Source organism: Chanodichthys erythropterus, chromosome 6 (assembly GCF_024489055.1).
Source record: "Chanodichthys erythropterus isolate Z2021 chromosome 6, ASM2448905v1, whole genome shotgun sequence".
Taxonomy (NCBI): domain Eukaryota; kingdom Metazoa; phylum Chordata; class Actinopteri; order Cypriniformes; family Xenocyprididae; genus Chanodichthys; species Chanodichthys erythropterus.
Genome location: NC_090226.1, coordinates 2,765,136 through 2,785,455, shown reverse-complemented (window position 1 = coordinate 2,785,455; position 20,320 = coordinate 2,765,136). Strand labels below are relative to the sequence as shown.

The window sequence follows — 20,320 nt, the reverse complement described above, 5'->3', positions numbered from 1 at the left end:
TTATATGTTATGTGTTATCCGTTATGTGTTGTTATAATAATGGATAAAGTTATTACATTTTGAATTAGATTTCACGGTGGCCTTTACACCAAACAGCCGCAGCCTAGTTCTCACACACACACTTCCTCCCTTCTTTGAAAGTGGGCAACACTACCGTCTCTAGCGGGCAGTTTCTCTGATTACACACTTTTATCTGGCTCTGGACTGTGTAGCTCTGAGATCCGGACAGAGGCAGGAAACAGCTCAGCTGTAGTGTGGAGCACCAGCACTCAATAAGAGCGTGCAATAACCTGCAATTTAAAGTCATTACGTTAATGCGCTTATCTCAAATTACTGCATATTTGTAGTGTGTGAGTTTCAAGATGCGATTATGAACCTACAAATAGAAAACAGAGAGAGAAAAAAAACACCCCAATTTAAAACTATTTAAAAGGTCATATTATATATATAAAAACGGAAAAGAGGATTTTTCTTCATGGCATTTGAAGTAAAAGCATTTAAAATGTACCACAGTACAGTACACATACTAAAACTAAACTACAAAACAGTTAGATCAGAAATTTAAGATCACAGCACAACCATAAGCTCATTAACATATCCCCACCCTCATTTGCAACATCTATTCAGTATTCAGCAACCAGACCCGCCCTGATTAATGACAACGTAAATTATGTTAGTATGCAAAGTTTAGCCAATCATAAGTGGTCAACATACTAGTAGATGTTTTACTGTATATGCACTCAAATATTTAGCCCCTTATTTAAGATTTATGCATTTTTAAATATAATAATATAATATAATATAATATAATATAATATAATATAATATAATATAATATAATATAATATAATATAATATAATATAATATAATATAATATAATATAATATAATATAATATAATATAATATAATATAATATAATATAATATAATATAATATAATATAATAATATTATAATATAATAATATTATAATATAATATTATAATATAATATTATAATATTATAATATTATAATATAATATTATAATATAATATATAATATATACATTTTTACATGTCTTATATGCATATATAAAAATGCATACAATTTTATCTGATTCAATTTACTTGTTTCCAAAATTAACATTTTTATAGTATGCCGATTCTATCAGATTTGAATAAACACATTGAAAATATGATTTAAATAAAATCAAATAGATTCAAACACTAAATAAAAACACTATAACATGAATGTGCATACATTTACAAAAAATAAATAAATAAATAAATAAATAAATAAATACCTAATCCATGACAGACTGATTTGGATGAGATTTTCCTCAGAAAAAAACAGAGTAAGAAAAGTGATGCTGAATTAAAAAAAAATAAAAAATAAAGTTTCAAATTAGAAGTTGACAAAAGCAACTGTATTCTGCTTTTGGTTCAGGCTGTAAAACAGTTCTGCCCAACAAACACAGACATGCTGACAGCACCTTATTTTTCATTCATATTTATTTCAGCACAAACACTGGGTTTCTGAGAACCCTTGGCTTCGCACATGTACGCGGAGCCTGAAACAACGCGCCGCTGCCAGCCCGGCTCCTCCAGCTTACACTACACACATTCACCATTCTCCCCGAGTTTCACCTCACGCTTCTACATATTCATGAAACACTTGAGTTTCCTTCGCATGTGTTTCTGAGGCGCCGTATGGAGCGGCACACGGTTATTCCAGAGCGATGACCTCACCCTTCTACAGGAAATGCAGATGATGTTCTCACTTAACTGCTGGGAGGCGACCATATGGTTTATACGATGCATTGTTTTAATCTCGCTCACTCAGAATGGGGGCTGGAAAGAGGAGGCTTGTTGGTGGAGTTATCGGAGGATTTCGTCCAGGATGTGGTGCGGATGCAAAAACAACAGCGGACATTAGACATTGCTTTAAAATAATGTTTTCGATTGGGAAAACGACCCTGGAACACAATCATGTTGCACAATACGGTTTAACACCTCATAATTCTCTCGTGGGTCATGTTTTCCCACTTGAATCTGCTGTGAAATAACCTAGTTAATTTGTTTAGGTAAATACAGTGACCACAGCTGGTTAGCATTATGGGCGGCACTGATTGCGTTTAATTGGTTTATTCTAGTACTGGGTGATATGGCTAATATAATAACCTTTTTACATATCATTCACTATCAATATTTAGTACAATATTCATAAGGTCAAACCATTAAAGGTACCCTAGAATTAAAAATTGAATTTATCTTGGCATAGTATGCATTAGTATACATTAAAATGTACGCCCCCAATATTTGCATATGCCAGCCCATGTTCATGGCATTAGACAAGCCAGTATTAACATCTGGATCTGTGCACAGCTGAATCATCAGACTAGGTAAGCAAGCGAGAACAATAGCGAAAAAAGGCAGATGGAGCGATAATAACTGACATGATCAATGATATCATGATATTTTTAGTGATATTTGTGAATTGTCTTTCTAAATGTTTCATTAGCATGTTGCTAATGTACTGTTAAATGTGGTTAAAGTTACCATCGTTTATTACTGTATTCACAGAGACAAGAGTCGTCACTATGAATTATACAGACTGCAAGTGTTTAAAAATGAAAATAAACACAACTTCTTTCTTTATAAATCTCAACAGTGTAGCATTAGCCATTAGCCACGGAGCACAGCCTCAAGTTCATTCAACAATATAACAGTATACAATACTCAATCAGACGCATGCATGCAGCATGCATGACGAACACTTTGTAACGATCCATTTGAGGGTTATATTAGCTTTGTAAACTTTGCTTTCCGGGGGCGGAGAGCGTGCGATTTAAAGGGACCGCAACCTGAATCGGTGCATTTCTAATTATGCCCCAAAATAGGAAGTTAAAAAAATTAGTTAAAAAAAAAATGGGGTATTTTGAGCTGAAACTTCATAGACACATTCAGGGGACACCTTAGACTTATATTACATCTTGCAAAAAAAAAAAAAAAACATTCAATGGCACCTTTAATGGTGAAGGAAATGCATTCCACGTTTGTTAGACCTCACGGATGAATGTTGTTTACATAAATTTACCATCAAAAATTATGTCTAATAACCAAATTCATTAAACTTTAACTTAAATGTAAACAAAAACAAAACAAAAAAAAAGCCTTTTATAGTACAATTTCTACAATAGTAATACATTTCTGTCAATTTCTTCGTTAAACCGAACTTGAAGATTTATCAGTATTGATTTATTATTATTATATTGATTCATCACCTATTCCTAGGATTCTGTTTAAGACCTAAATAAATGACCTTAAAAGTGACCCTATGATATCATTTGACTAATTTTGGCCTAATTTTTGGAGCGCAAGTTTATTTTAAAAGCAAAAGTGGTGTTTTACAAGCATTAAAACGTGTTAGAGTTTACAGAGATTGTGTAGCTGTGGCATTGGCATATTAATTAGATAAATTGTTGGTTTAACTTTAAGTTAGTTACTCGTTTGCCTTAATTTTGAGTTCATTGAAATTAAAAATTTGAGTTAATACAATGAAGGCGATTGGTTTAAAATCAACAGAAACGCAAAATATGTTATCTGAACCACATTAATTATCCAAGTTGATTTGACAGAAAAAAAAAAAAAAAAAAGTTGTGATAAGAAATAATGAACTTTTTTTTTTTAGAGTATGTGGGGTCCAAAAATCAGGCCAAAACTTGACAAACGACACCACAGAGTCATTTTCAGCTCATTTATTGACCGAGTGAGTTCCTAAAACCGAACTATATACCAACTAGCATCTAAGTTTACAAAGCAACAAAAAGACAAACTACTATTGCACACAATAAGTACTGTTTTGATGAGGGTGGAGTATAATTAGAGGGATTCAATAAAGACCAAAGGCGGTTCGAGAAGCTCCTTATTAAAATCATTGAAACTGAAGAAGAAAAGGGAATATTATCTTGCCACAGCTTTTAAAGTTATTGTTTTGAGTTCCAATATACGGTCGTGTTCAATCCTGTCTAGACTCAAGAAGATCTGGGTGGGATCTAGTCTGGGTTCATCAAACGGTTTTTCTAGGTAAAGGTACAGACATATTAGATACACTAAAAAGGTTGTTCATCGCTAGAAGGTTTTTCTAGCCAATCACTGCATTAAGAGGAGGATCATGTGACCTCCACTGTCTGGAATCCTATTTGCAGTTGCATTAAGTTAAACATGAAATCAACAATCGGCATTGATGTCGCCTCAAAACATCAACTCTAACTGGAAATGCCTCACTTTTGCTTGCTTTGCCAGTGCAAATTGCATCTCACGACTCAGTGAAAGTGAAGCAAACCTTTTCTTTTGTTTAACAAAGTGAATAGAAATTGATACCTCACCTGAAAATCTTCAGGTTGGCTTCATACTCTCCTGTCAGAGTCTTCAATTACATCTTTACAATTGCATGAAAAAGAACCCAATAAAACGCACAGAAAACCTACTACTGAGCACTCAGTATCTGAGCAGATCCTTGGCTGGCTTTTGTAAACAGTAGCACAAGAGAGCCTGCAAAAGCAGAACCTACCGGTGGCCGTCTCAGGTTACCAACTTGGAGCCGGACACACAAGAGCTCTTGTATGAAAGCGAGTGTAATCTCAGAAAGTCTTTTGTAGGAGCTGGAGGTAAAGAATAAAAGAAAAGAGGAGGTAGAAACCAGCAGAACTCTCCGTGACACTGAGAAAGAGTGTCTCGAACACCCGAATGACATTTCTCATGGTCGTAAAAGGCCTTTTTCAGGTGTGGAAATGAGTTATTCAAAACCTGGACGAGCCAGTCTGCTACGGGTATCAATGTAGAACAGCAAATTACTTTTTTCTTGCAATGAAATAGCATGTTAAATTAACAAAACAAGTAAATGAGCATTTAAGGTAATGAGAAAGTTCAAATCTTTTGTCAAGTCCAAATGTCTAAACTTGTCTCAATGCACAAAAAAAAGCTTTGAAGCTTTTACACATCTGAAGTCATCCAGGCTCAGCAGAGCCAAAGTAAATAACACAGTAGGCAGGAAATCTGTGTAACCGTTCGCAAATCTTTTGACTTACTGCTCGGTGACAAACAGCAGTGAAAACACACATAGCAACAGAAAAACGACTGGCCTTTTGGGTCGCTTCCAAACAAGCAGATTGCATTTCTATAGGATTCTTTGTTTTCCCGTTTTATTTGCACTCATAAAAATCCCCAGCACTCCCTGATCTGCCAGAGATGTCTGAACTGTAAATCAAACACTAGCTCTGGTACCTTCCACCAGGCAATACGACCGAGTACACAAGCACAGAAACACTGGCTCCTGACCAAAGGTCAAGACTTCAAGATTTGAAGGAATTCTGCTTGATATTTTTCTTAGGATGCACTTTCAATGCCATTTAAAGTTGCTTTCAGCTCAAGTGCATTGCAAGCAACCTTTTTGACCTTTTAAACTAGCAGTCACTAAACAACTCCTGAAGCGGTCATTGCTTAAATCACTTCAAAATGATGTATACCCTCGATTTGGGGGCACATGTTTCTTGAGCAGCAAATCAGCGTATTAGAACGATTTCTGAAGGATCATGTGACACTGAAGACTGGAGAAGAACATTTTAAAACAGTTATTTTAATTTGTAATAATATTTCACAATTACCGATTAATAAATTAATAAGAACAAAAAAACAAAACACCTTTATACTCTAAGCCCCTTCATTTTTGGATCACACCTGGAAGCTTTGTGGTCGAAAGTGACCGAAACCTTGAAATGTTTGTTTTTTCCCCTCCCCCCCAGGAAAATCAATGTAATATATTTTTGTCTAATAATATTTTTGGGTTATTATTTAGAATTTTGAGGGGATTTTGTGATACTATGCAATATTTATACAATTTTTATTAGCAATTTTTTCCCCATTAAAATTCATGTAATTAAAAAAAAATATTTTACAATAAATGCAATATTTCAGATTAACATATCCGACTCATGTCCATGATTTTTTTGTGTGTTCACATAGCCAATGGAACCAAAGTCACCAATTGTCATCCCATTCCGATGATGCAAAAAAAATAAAATAAAAAAATCCTATATCGGTCATTTTTGAGCGCGAAGGTACCAAGTGTTACTTTATCTTTCGACCCTTTACCATATCCGAATCATGTCCATGATTTTTTTGTGTGTTCACATAGCCAATGGAACCAAAGTCACCAAGTGTCATCCCATTCCGATGATGCAAAAAAAAAGGATTAAATTCTTTTATATCTGTAATTTTTGACCGCGAAGGTACCAAGTGTTACTTTATCTTTCGACCCTTTACCATATCCGAATCATGTCCATGATTTTTTTGTGTGTTCACTAAGCTAATGCAACAAAAGACACCAAGTTTCATCCCATTCCAGTGAAGCAAAAAAAAAAAAAAAAATTCATGAATTTCCTATGTTGGTAATTTTTGACCGCGAAGGTACCAAGTATTACTTGTTTCAACCCTTTAACATTTCTGAATCATGTCCATGATGTTTTTGTGTGTTCCCCTAGCTAATGCAATAAATGTCACCAAGTTAAATCCCATTCTAAAAAAGCAAAATTAAACAAAAAACAAAACGTAAAATACTTGTCAGTTCAGGCCGAAGAGGCCCAGGCGGTTGATCAGTAGTGTATTCATTGCCTGCAACGTACAACAATGAGAACATGGAAAAGATGTTTTGAATTATGACATCAGAGTCAAATCATTTGAAAAATGTCTATGAAGAGGTTAAAATGCACTTCAGAGGAGCGTGGTTGTGCAAGCGGTAAGTCTCGATGAGCTCATCGCACAGTCTCAACACAGATGGCATATTGGGAGAGTAAATTATTAACTTTAATCACATACTGACCCACTGCATGGGTCTAAAGAACAGCAGGACGGTGAAAGAAAGAACAACACGTTGACAGAAGTGTTAATGTAATCCAGAAAACTGCAGCATTCATGTAGGAAACCAGACAAACTTCTGCCTGTGAAAGAACACAGGTCACTTTAAGAAAGAGAAAATGCTTAGTCGTGACTCGTGCGTTGACGTCAATTACATTGTTTGTTTCTTTTGCCGGTTACATTGGCCCCCGAAGGTCACAGCTTCATTACAAACAATGGAATCTGACCTTTGCTACCATGCAGATGGGAGAAGCATTTCCTGCGTTGACCTAAAAACATTGCTCTTTCGGTCTCTGTCAGGTTCAGGCTCGGTGAAAAACACGCAGGCTCGTGTGGTCAGACTTAACGTAATGGAAGATGTAAATGATGACAACGGCTAAAAATTAGACCGCATGAGAAACCTGTGCAGACGGCGGTTGTTTTAGGCAACCTCATCTTCTCTGGCTCTCCTGCACTTTTAAACGCAGCGTGACTGAGAATATTATTGAAGAAGAGAGTTCTATAGCAACCCTGAAATATTTGCTCAAGGTCTCTCCTCTCAAAAGGTTTTGAAACATGTTCATTTTCCATGTTCTGGTTTCACTATTTGGACTGAGGGCAGTATCTGGGACGCATTACTGAAACTGTGATGCAATCGATTCTAGAGCAAGAATGTGAGATTTCTGCAACAGCAGCTTCTGGCGTTAGTGTGAGAAATTGAACTCTTGGGGAGAAAAGACAGGCCATTGGTTAGTGTCGCATTAGTGAAGCCCCACATCTTGTTGCTTCTTTTAGACTCCAAAACAATAGCGAATTCCCCCAAGTTTCTAAGGAATGTACTACACGAATCCATGTGTGGATTCACCAGGTTGTCAGGTTCATGTTCATGTAGGTTTCCTTCCGGCAGTTCCGCCCAACCAGCGTGGCTCTTCCTGGACTTCCTGTCAAAGCCGCTATAGAGCGCAACAGTCAGGTTCCGGAAGTAAAAACTCTGTTCATTTTCTCCATAAGGAAATTGATTTTTAATGAAAACTTGTAGATGATTTCAGAGGTTGTTAATTTTGTTGAAGTCACCCATTCGCATTTTCTCAACTTGTTTTCAAAATCATCATGTTTAACAGCTGAATTCTTGGTGAAAAACTACATATATTTTGCAATCAATTTTAAATATTTTGTTTAGATCTAAATCAACATATTTAAAGGGATTATTTCAGTTCATAATTTACTCACCCCCATGTCAAAGATGTTCATGTCTTTCATTCTTCAGTCGAAAATAAAAAATTTGAGGAAAACATTCCAGGATTTTTCTCCATATAGTGGACTTCACTGGGGATCAACAGGTTGAAGGTCCAAATGTCAGTTTCAGTGCAGCTTCAAAGAGCTCTACATGATCCCAGATGAGGAATAAGTCTGATGGAGTTTACTTTGCAATTCTGTCGATGTCACGCGTGACCTTTCCAACATGATTACGTAATGCGTGGCGCATCTCAGAGCAGTGCAAGATGAGCATTTGAGGTTAAAATGTATATAATTTTAATTTTTTTTTAGAAAATGAGTGATGGTTTCTCTAGATAAGACTCTTATTCCTCATCTGGGATCATTCCTCATCTGGGATCATGTAGAGCTCTTTGAAGCTGCACTGAAACTGTCATTTGGACCTTCAACCCGTTGAAGTCCACTATATGGAGAAAAAACCTGGAAAGTTAATTGCTTTTCGACTGAAGGAGGAAAGACATGAACATCTTGGATGACATGGGGGTGAGTAAATTATCAGGAAATTTTAATTCTGAACTTAAATAATCCTTTAAATGAGTAGGTTATTTTTTTTTTCTCCGTTGTTTTAATTGTATTTTGTCAACTGCAATGCTTCACAGCTTTAGTGAGGAAAAGAAGTACAATCCAGTGAAGTTTGCCTGATTTTCAAAATACTTTTTTGCTTCAAATAAAAGTTTGTGATGTTGTGATTCACCTCATAGCTAGTTGGATTTGGTTTATGTCTTATGACTTTAAAAAAAAAAAAATCAAAAATCAAAACATAAATCAAAACTCCCCATAAGGATTTAATTTTGCTTCTTTGGAATGGGATTAAACTTGGTGACATTTATTGCATTAGCTAGGGGAATGAACAAAAAAAAAAAAAATCATGGACATGATTTGGATATGGTAAGGGATCGAAACAAGTAATACTTGGTACCTTCGTGATCAAAAATGACCAACATAGGAAATTAATGTAATTTATTATTTATTTATTTTTTGCTTCACTGGAATGGGATGAAACTTGGTGTCTTTTGTTGCATTAGCTTAGTGAACACACAAAAATATCATGGACATGATTTGGATATGGTAAAGGGTTGAAAGATAAAGTAACACCTGGTACCTTCGCGGTCAAAAATTACAGATATAAAAGAATTTAATCCTTTTTTTTGCATCATCGGAATGGGATGACACTTGGTGACTTTGGTTCCATTGGCTATGTGAACACACAAAAAAATCATGGACATGAGTCGGATATGTTTAATTTTAATAGGGAAAAAATTGCTAATAAAAATTGTATAAATATTGCATAGCATCACAAAATCCCCTCAAAATTCTAAATAATAACTAAAAAATATTATTAGACCAATATATTTTTAAAATGTAATGTTGTGATTCACCTCATAGCTACTTGGATTTGTTTTATGGCTTATGACTTTAAATCCTTATGGGGAAAAAATCCTCATAATCTTAATTAGCTGCAGAATTTATAATTATGCATTTAGCAGAAGCTTTTATCCAAAGTAACTTACAAAAGCAATTTATCAGAAAGCTTTGGTTTGTTGGACAACTAGATCGGAAAGCTAGAGTAGATGAGAAACGCAGAGGAGAAAAATAAGTTATTTTTTCGTGAGTGTGTGAATAATAAAGAATGAAACATATCTGATTGATTTTAACAGTCATTTTAACATCAGAACAATCGGCTGATGGGAATCTCTTATATACAGTCAGTTTAACATGAATGTCAAAACAGTGTCTTCCTCTGTGTGTTTGTGTGTTAAAGGGGAATCTAAGGCCAGCGGCAGCTCTACACTGATCCAGTACAACAAGTTCTGAGAGTCTGGCTTTTGTGTGTACAAATCAGTGCTGCATCTGAGAGCGGGTCGGATAACTTTGGGAAAACTAGTGAGGTCACTCACATGGAGGCTTTTCTTAGCTGCATTTACCTGCTGCACAGATTAGCCAAAATTATAGTGTGACAATAATAAAATCAATTTTAAAAAAATAAGTTAAGGGACGAGTCAGAACACAATGTAGGGCTGAACTATTTGGGCAAAAATCAAATTGTGGAAAAAATAAAAATGAAAATAAAAAATAAATAAATTTGCTATACTAGTTAAGGATGCACACTTTTTGGCTCAAAATGATGTGGTTTTATCATCAATGCATCTTCTCCCCTGTATCCAAAATATTCCCAAACCACAGATGATGTTTTTTGGCCAAGTCCTTATTCGGCCTTGAATTCATCTACCCTGTTTCTGTGCTTTTTTCCATGTCACAACAGTAAACCCACTCTGTTCTGTTCTCACACTAGGGTCCTGTTTCCACCTGGGATTAAGATGTGCTTTGATTGATCGGATCACAAGTAGACAAAGGAGACACAAATCCCCGTTCACACCTGGAGTTTTAGTCCGTCTCTTTTGTCCACTTTCAACCACTTCTGTCCTGATTCAGGTGGGTAAATGCATGTTTTTTTTTCAGATCTTTCAATTTAAATAAGCTCATGCAAAGGACAAAATAAGTTCATGCAATTTATGCATGAACGTGAAAGGACACCATTTTTTGTCTTCGGTCTCCAGCCAACAAAGTTTAAATCCCATCTGGCTAGTGCACTTCCCATAATGCACATTTACACTATGAAAACAATCCAGGTGAATGTGTTTTCAACTACCTCTGGAAGCTGTCGAAAGTGGACAAGCTCAAAATGTTTTCCATTTACACCTGTATTTAGCGTCATACACTTGTGATCTGATCAACTAAAACACATCTTAAAGGGGTGGTTGATTATGATTTCACTTTTTTAACTTTAGTTAGTGTGTAATGTTGCTGAATCTGCAAAGTTACAACACTTAAAGTTCAATGCAAAGGGAGATATTTTCTTATACAGAAATCGCTCCAACAAACAGCTGGTAGGGACTACAATGTGCTTCTTCCAGGGTTTGTGACATCACAAACCCCAAAATTTAAATAAACCCCGCCCCCAAGAACACACAACTAAGGGGGCGGGGCCATGTTGGGCTGCTTTAAAGAAGAGGAAGAGTTGTTGTAGTAGAGTTTTGCATCATTTTACACCGGACTGCTTCACAAATGAGGGTCAATTCAACACAAAAGATGAAGATGACGGCACATGCTAGTGGATGAGTTGAATCAACTCCACAGCAACTACATAAATTTATCCACTAACCATTCAGAAACGTCTAAAAGTTGTAACTGAGTCTCTCCATCAGTGTCGACTCCGGTTTGAACAATGTAAGGCTGAACACTGTCGTCATTTTGGCTGCGTGAGATTCTCCAGCTTTGTTGTTGTTGAGCTGTTAAAGCTCTGCCCTTTTCTGGAAAGGGGGCGGGAGCAGCAGCTCATTTGCATTTAAAGAGATGTACACAAAAACGGCATGTTTTTGCTCACACCCAAATAGGGACAAATTTGACAAGCTATAATAAATGATCTGATCTGAAACTTCACAGACACATTCTGGAGACACCAGACTTGTATTATATCTTGTAAAAGGAGCATTAGATTTAGGTGCGCTGCATTCAGATTGCACACTGAGGGGGTTGGCCTTGGAAAATTGTGCCTAAATGGTAGTGATCCCCAACAAATACTGATATTTACAGGCATTGCTGCTTCTACAAACCCAAATCCAAGCTAGAAACTCCGAGTCTTTTGTCTGAAGAGCTCGTCCACACCCTGAACGTTTGATCCGCTCATACAGCTGCCTGTCAGAACAACTCCTGAAAACTTTCACTTACAGAGTGAAAGAAACAAATGCATGTTGATACGGCTGTGATTCACGGTAACCGAAACCCTTCCGCAGTAATTCATCCCACAAGCTCCCAAAATCCCTCATTTGAGCTGCTGCAGGTTTCCTATAGGCTGCTGAGATCAGCCAAGAGGGAACGGTTTAAACGAATGAGGAAAAACTCGGAGGGAGCTGCAACTTAAGACGAGCAAACCTTTGGCTCACCCGCACCGTTCCCGCTACTGTTTGCATAGCGTGAAGATACGGCATCTGACAGCCGACCGCTGACCGGCGGGAATCACAGACACACTCTGTTCTGGGCATCGGGAGGGACAAGAGGCGGCGATGGAAATAAAATGAGAACCTGGTAACCACCTCAGACTCGTAGAGAAACATCTGATGCTTTCCACTGGCTGTTCGACAAACCAAAGATCATTTAGAGACAAACGGACTTGAGCAAAACATAATGAGAGGAGACAATCCAGCCCGCAAGGACTGACTTAAACTGTTTGTTTCGTTCCGATTCATTTTTATAGATCTACAATGGATTAAACATGATCCTGAAAAAAAAAGTATGAAGCATAATACGAAATTAAACCATAATTAAATGCTACTCAAAAACAGCCCGAACAAATTTCTTTCAACTCTCTGGTGGGGAAGTTGGCACTCAGAACGACCACAGTTGAAACCGGTTTTTAATAATGCGCTTTTCCATCAGGCTTTGCCCTGGGAACACTTTCAGACGTCTTAATTTGCTCTGAATTTCTCAGAGGGGAAGTTTTAAATCTTGAGCGACTCGGACCACTTCGGCTTTGGATGTCAGCTCATGTGTGACTAAGTCCTTCACAAATGCACTCCAAAAATCCCCGACCTAGTCTTACCGGCAACAAACACACAAGCAAGCTAACATTAAAATGGAACAAAACTACATTTTAACCTTCTTCTGCCGCTGTCCCTGTGGTTTTCCACCAAAACAAAAGCACAATTTATTTCCAAAATGTTAAATAAGATTAATTTTAATATTTTAATTTTACAGTTGTACTGTACAATTTATTTAATTTGTTTATTTGTTTATTTTTTTATTTATTTTTTTTATATTTATTTATAATATTCCTATATTTCACTATAATTCAAACAAGCATTTAATAAATAAGTTAATTTCTCATTTTATTTATTTCTTAAAATGTTAATTTTTTTACATTAAAATATAAGGAGGTGATAATAATAATAATAATAATAATAATAATAATAATAATAATAACAACAACAACATTAACTATAATTATAATTATAATATTTGGCCATAAAATTGCCATTTATATATCAACATGACTATGTAACAATAAATAATAATAATAATAATAATAATAATAATAATAATAATAATAATAATAATAATAATAATAATAATAATAATAAACAAAAGTAATAAATAAAAAATAATATTTATTATTTATTGTTACAGTCATGTTGATATATAAATCGTCAATTATTATTATTATTACTATTATTATTACTACTATTATTAATATTAATATTATTGTTATTAGTATTACTATTATTAGTATTAATAATAATAATAATAATAATAATAATAATAATAATAATAATAATAATAATAATAATATTATTATTATTATTTATTATTATTATTATTATTATTAATATTATTACTATTATTACTATTACTATTACTATTACTATTATAATGATAAATTATATTAAAATTGTAATATAATTTATTAAAAGTAATAAATAAAAATAATATTTATTATTTATTGTTACATAGTCATGTTGATATATACATATATACAATTATTATTATTATTATTATTATTACTACTATTATTATTATTACTACTACTATTATTACTATTACTATTATTACTATTACTATTACTATTACTATTACTATTATTATTATTATTATTATTACTACTATTACTTAAATGGTCAGTTTTTTATTTTACATTGAAATATAAGATGATGATAATTATAATTTTATATATTTTTTATTTTTATTTTTTATTTTTTTTTTTATATTATTTTTATTGTTATTATTGTTATTATTGTTATTATTGTTATTATTATTATAATTTATACAAAAGTAATAAATAAAAATAATATTTATTATTTATTGTTACATAGTCATGTTGATATATAAATCGCCAATTATTATTATTAATACTATTATTACTACTATTATTACTATTATTATTATTATTTCTTAAATGGTCAGTTTTTTATTTTACATTGAAATATATGATGATGATGATGATGATGATGATGATGATGATGATGATGATTTATTTATTATTATTATTATTATTATTATTATTATTATTATTATTATTATTGATTATAATTTATACAAAAGTAATAAATAAAAATAATATTTATTATTTATTGTTACATAGTCATGTTGATATATAAATCGCCAATTATTATTATTACTACTATTATTATTATTACTATTATTATTATTATTTCTTAAAATGGTCAGTTTTTTATTTTACATTGAAATATAAGATGATGATGATGATGATAATTATTATTTATTATAATTATAATTATAATAATTATTATTATTTATTATTATTATTATTATTATTATTATTATTATTACTTAAACGGTCAGTTTTTTATTTTACATTGAAATATAAGAATGATAATGATAATTATATTTATTTTTATTATTTTTATTTATTTTTATTATTTTTATTTATTTTTATTATTTTTATTTATTTTATTATTTATTTTTATTTTTATTATTTTTATTTATTTTTATTATTTATATAATAATAATAATAATAATAATAATAATAATAATAATAATAATAATAATAATAATAATATAGTTACATCATTATCATAATATATTTGGCCAAAAACTGATTTATATACACCAATATGACTATGTAACAATAATAATAACAATAACAACAACAATAACAAGAATATTGCATTATTTTTTTTTAAATCAATTTTTGGTCCAAAATTTTGCAGCCACAATTTATGGTATTACTCATGTCCAAAGCATATATACACACACAGCAAACCTCCACAGTGAGACCCAAAACGTGACCAAACTGAAAAGCAGCTTGTGTTTATGCAGAGCTCTTCTGTGCAGATTAAAGTCTGAATCTGTCGGTGTTGATCTCAGACGGAGGCCGCGGTGGCTTGAGGTTGCTATTGTGATTAAAGGAAATTAAACCCGGACAATCCTGTGTGTTTAGGCTGAGAGCAGGGAACATCTTCCAGGGTCATCAAGCCTCTCTAACAAGCCGTCGCGGAGTTGCTAAGTTTGGACGTCAGTTTCGATTCCAGAAGTGAGCTGAACTCTTGTAGGAGCTCAAACGGTATAAATTGCATGCTAAAATATCACCAAATGTCTGCTAAGCGAACGTACATCACCTCCCCAAGCACAGACAGGAAGACGACGCTTAATCATTCAGCACAAACCAACTAATGAGGTCACATGATGGTCACTAAGGGTTCAAGCATGTCCTCATCTCTCTCTAATGGAAAACTAACAGCGAACGACCCTAAAGACACTTTCATCACCGCCAGCATGACTTCATTCACATCTTACGGCTGTCACTTCCCTCCAACTGTGGAAAAATCAGGACAAATGTCAGAGCAGAATCACAGTTAATTGACTGCCTCAGAAAGAACCGCCCTCACAACATCAATCAAGCCACTGGGTCTAATTTTAGGGGCGGCTGAAGACCACATGATGATCAAAGACGTATTCTGGAATGAATTGATACGGTATGGAGCGATCATGTCAAACCACACTTGTGCGGGCCTGGGGGAGCAAAGAAAAGACACATAGGAGGACCGAAATGATGTGCCAATACTAGGACTACGAACTGTGCAATCCGTGCAAAACAAGTCCAGCTCTTCATCTGACCTCTCCAATTAGCCCTTCTTGTCTTTCACATCGGAGAGAGAAACAAAAACACACACAAATGTAGTCTTGTGAGATTTACGGTCAAAACACCAGACGGTGTGACCTTTTGTGTTTATTTATCTGCGGGTTCTCACCCATCTCTGAACACCTCTGCCCTTTGAAAGAGTGGAAAGTCTGTGCACTGCCCCTCACGATAACGCTCAACCTTTCCAAGCGCATCTATTTATGCATCTTTCAAAACGCCCATGCACTGTTTCTGGACAGGAAGATACCGTCAGTCAGGAAGCGTCTGTGCAAATCCAAAACTAGAGGTTCTACACACACGTCCTGTGGACATGAGTAATGAACTATTTTAAAAAGGTGTAAAAACAGCATTAGGAAGAATTCAGTGTGTTTAAATGACTCGTGAGGAATCAAATGAGCCTAAATCAGTAAGACAAACACACTATAAAAAAAACAAAAGTTTCAGAACTCAAACATTTTCACATTTTTTACTGAAACTAAACTTCAAAAATGACTCTATATGAACTTTGTTAAATCTACATGAACTGTTAAAACACACAGATGATATATCAACACGAGCGCCATTTAAACACAACATTAAATATACACAATTAAGTAATATTTTAGTTATTTTATATGTTATTATAAACAATATACACGCAATTAAAAAAAATTGTATTGTTATATTTTTAATATATTATTATAAAACATTAAAATATAAAAATAAATTTAATATTTTACTTATTTTATTATTATTATAAACAATAAAGACAATATTTTATAATATATTTCAAACATTAAATATACATGCAATTAAATAATATTTTAAAATATTTTTGTTATTTTATATGTTATTATAAACAATATACATGCAATTAAAAACATTTAAATTTTTTTATTGTTATATTTTTAATATATTATTATAAAACATTAATACACAATTAAATTTTTAAATATTTTAGTTATTTTATTTTATTATATTATTATAAACAATAAATACAATTAAATAATATCTTAATATTTTATGGTTCTATTTTATAATATATATCATCATCAACATTAAATATACACACAATTAAAAAAAATAAAATATTTTATTATTATTTCAATTCATAATATATTATAAATGATATACACAATTAAATAACATTTTAAAAAAAATTTGTTGTATTATTTTATAATATATATTATTGTAAACATTACAAATATGCGCAATTAAATAATATTTTAATATATATATATATATATATATATATATATATATATATATATATATATATATATATATATATATATATATATATATATATATAAAATATTATATTACCCCCTGCATATATACATATTTTTCTTTTAATTAAATTGAACAAAAAAAAACAAAAATCATCTTTTATTGGAAATTTACACAAAATTTGAATCAAACTCTGATATGTTTTTGACGGATGAAATAATGTGCGTGTGAACAAGGTTTGATTTTTTAGGTAATTATAAAACATGCTGGAGACATACTAAATGCTTTCATTATACTTATTTTATGGAATGAAGTCTAACTTGTGACTTAAATAAATGACATGTCATGTTGACGCCGTTTTTACCAGGAAAGAAGTGGTTCATTATTGCAGTGATTATGGAGGAACTGCTGCCGGACATATAACATGCTAGAAACATCATCATCACTGCAATAATGATCCAGTCATAGACTGCATTGGACGATTTAAATCCAAACAGTGATTTTTTTTGTTTGTTTTTTGTCCAGGCAGTGTATATAAAAACAATTAAAAAAAATAAATTGTCACAAAACCAAACTTGCAGCCAGTGTATAAGCACCATGCAAAGGGAGCGTTTCTAAAAAGGCGCAGCATCACAAACAGGCACAAAAAGTAAAAATGCACCAGTATCTTATACACCTTTAAATCTAAATTCAACTCACTCCCACTGTCCATGATGAACGGAAAAGTCTGAGCTAGCACACGGGTGACGGGTTATGACGTCACGCTCTCTAACAGACATCAAGCTCGGGAAAACCGCGTGAAAAAGATGATGAAACACCTAGAGCTCATCCTCGGCTTCTGAGACGAACACTGAATGACACACAATAAGAAGTTTATCACACATCACATTTCATCATACATATGCAACCAGGCAAGAAATGCAAGGAAATCAGGTTGGGCGTTGTCATGACAATGTTTGCATGCATTTTGCTATGAGCAACTGATTGCCAAATACAAAGGAAACTTCCAGTGTCCCGACCGTACAGGTGATGATACACACTGTATAAAACTATAATCTACATAATCTCACAACATGAGAAACCCTGTACAAGCCACAGGTTGATGAATCTGGATCGGCTTCAAGAATGTCACAGGCCAGTGAAAGCTGTTTGGCACCAAACACACGGTTTTAAACAAAAATCTTAATATTTAAGCCTCTGGAATCCTGAAATTCTCTGGATTTCTAAATCTTAATGAACACAAGAATGCAGTTAATGGTGCAACTGGCTCAGGCCGGTCCAAATAAGGGAATACAGCAGAGATAAGACGGATAATCAAATCAATAGACAATGGGCAGAGGTTATCTCTTATCTCCGCAGAATCAATCTCACCAGCTCTATGACATGCGCAAAATACTTTTCGGTTATGTTGCAACTTTGCAAACACATTGTAAAGAGGTTGAGAAAGAGAAGGATGGGAGGAGATTAAACTAAAGTATACCTAATGAATGAATGAATTTAAATATCTATAAAAAAAATACAAAATAAATATAAAATAAATAAAAGTACATATATAAATATACATGCATTTATATAAATATAAAAATAAATAAAAATAAATATATAAAAATGTATACAAGTATAATATATATATATATATATATATATAATATTCATATTTATTTTTATATATATTTATATTTTATACCTGTATAAATATTTATATATTTATTTATATTTAAATATTTTTTATACTTGTATAAATGTTTATATATACTTTATTTTCATATATAATATTCATATTTATTTTATATATATATATATATATATATATATATATATATATATATGAAAATAAAAATATATAAACATTTATATACACAAGTATAAAAATATATAAATATAAAAATATAAAAGTAAATATATAAATATTTATACAACTATAAAAATAAAATATAAAAATATAAAAGTAAATATATAAATATTTATACAACTATAAAAATAAAATATAAATAAATATTATATATATATATATATATATATATATATATATATATATATATATATATATATATATATATATATATATATATATATTAGTTTTAAAAAGTTTTAAACATGCATTCTTTTTCCACATACTGCATATCTTGGAGGTGTCACTATATTTCACCAACAAAGTACCAAAAACTACAGTATTGCCGTATTATTTTAGGGGTACTTCCATTGATTTGGTACCATGATCATGCAGTTTGTATTTATAAACCATAGTAAAATTAATGCATTAATTATTAGTTCATGAATATGATCATTCTTCATCACCATATGATTGCAACTCTGTGAGATTGAGACAGATCATCAATGGTCATACTATGCTTTTACATGAACCAAATCATTGTACATAATAGAATTTCATGAATTGTAGTACAGTATATCAACATACCATGGTATTACCATCCCTCAATGTGCTTTATTTTAAGCAAAAATGTAAATGTAAAAGTAGCATACTGTAGCTAAATACATTAACATGAATTAGTACGCCACATTTGAGGACATCCCTGTACCACAGTACCGTCACATCACCTTTATAAAGGCTGAACCTGCATTTCAGCCACTTTCAATGAACTTTCCTCCGCACTAGAGAGCAGATTGCACTCACCGATGGACACGAGCTTTATATTCTCCCGGTCCAGAAACTCGAGCGCCACAGACACGTTCTCCAGCTTCATCTGTCTGAAAGTGGGTCTGGCGTGGTATTTTCTGTACATCTTCTTCTGGCTGAGCACCTCGAGCAGCGCGATGAGTCGCAGTCCATCGCTCAGGTCCAGCTGCAGGTCCGCGACGCGTTTGTTGACGGTCTTCAGGTGCTCGTTACACCAGCGCGTAAACGTGTTCTGCTGGATCTTCTTCCACGGCGCGTCGTCCGCCAGGTCCTTCTCTGTGGCCGGCATGATGGCTTAATACTCGTATGTTGTGTGTTTAATAACTCTGGATATGTCTGGTGTGTTTGTGCGGCGCGTGCGAGATGTGTGTCGCTGCTTTGCGATCGTGCGCTCCTATATTCCGAACCCTTTCCCTCTCGTGGACGCGCCTGCGCGCTCTTTATATACGGCAAGCGGATGACGCCACCTGCGCCGCATCAAACCCAACCTGCATTTCTACAGCATGTTACAGCCCTTCTCTGCCCAGTTAGATCAATAAAGTGAAAAGAAAATATATGATTAATAACAATAATAAACAAGAGAGGACAAATAGGATTAGGCCTATTTCTTGTGTTTGCACCTTGTTTTTTATTAATGTATCTTAAAAGAACAAAAACAAATAAGAGGT

At 33.0% G+C, this 20,320-nt stretch overlaps 1 protein-coding gene across 1 annotated transcript in view; it reads right to left on the bottom strand.

The window, feature by feature from the left end:
• The window catches only part of flnbl (filamin B, like), a 92,030-nt gene extending 71,977 nt beyond the window's left edge, over positions 1–20,053 (bottom strand). Inside the window, exon 1 of the mRNA XM_067387723.1 lies at positions 19,650–20,053. Within this exon, the coding sequence (XP_067243824.1) occupies positions 19,650–19,941 (292 nt within the window). The 5' untranslated portion in view covers positions 19,942–20,053. The remainder of the gene's footprint in view (positions 1–19,649) is intronic.
• Positions 20,054–20,320: the final 267 nt, after the last annotated feature.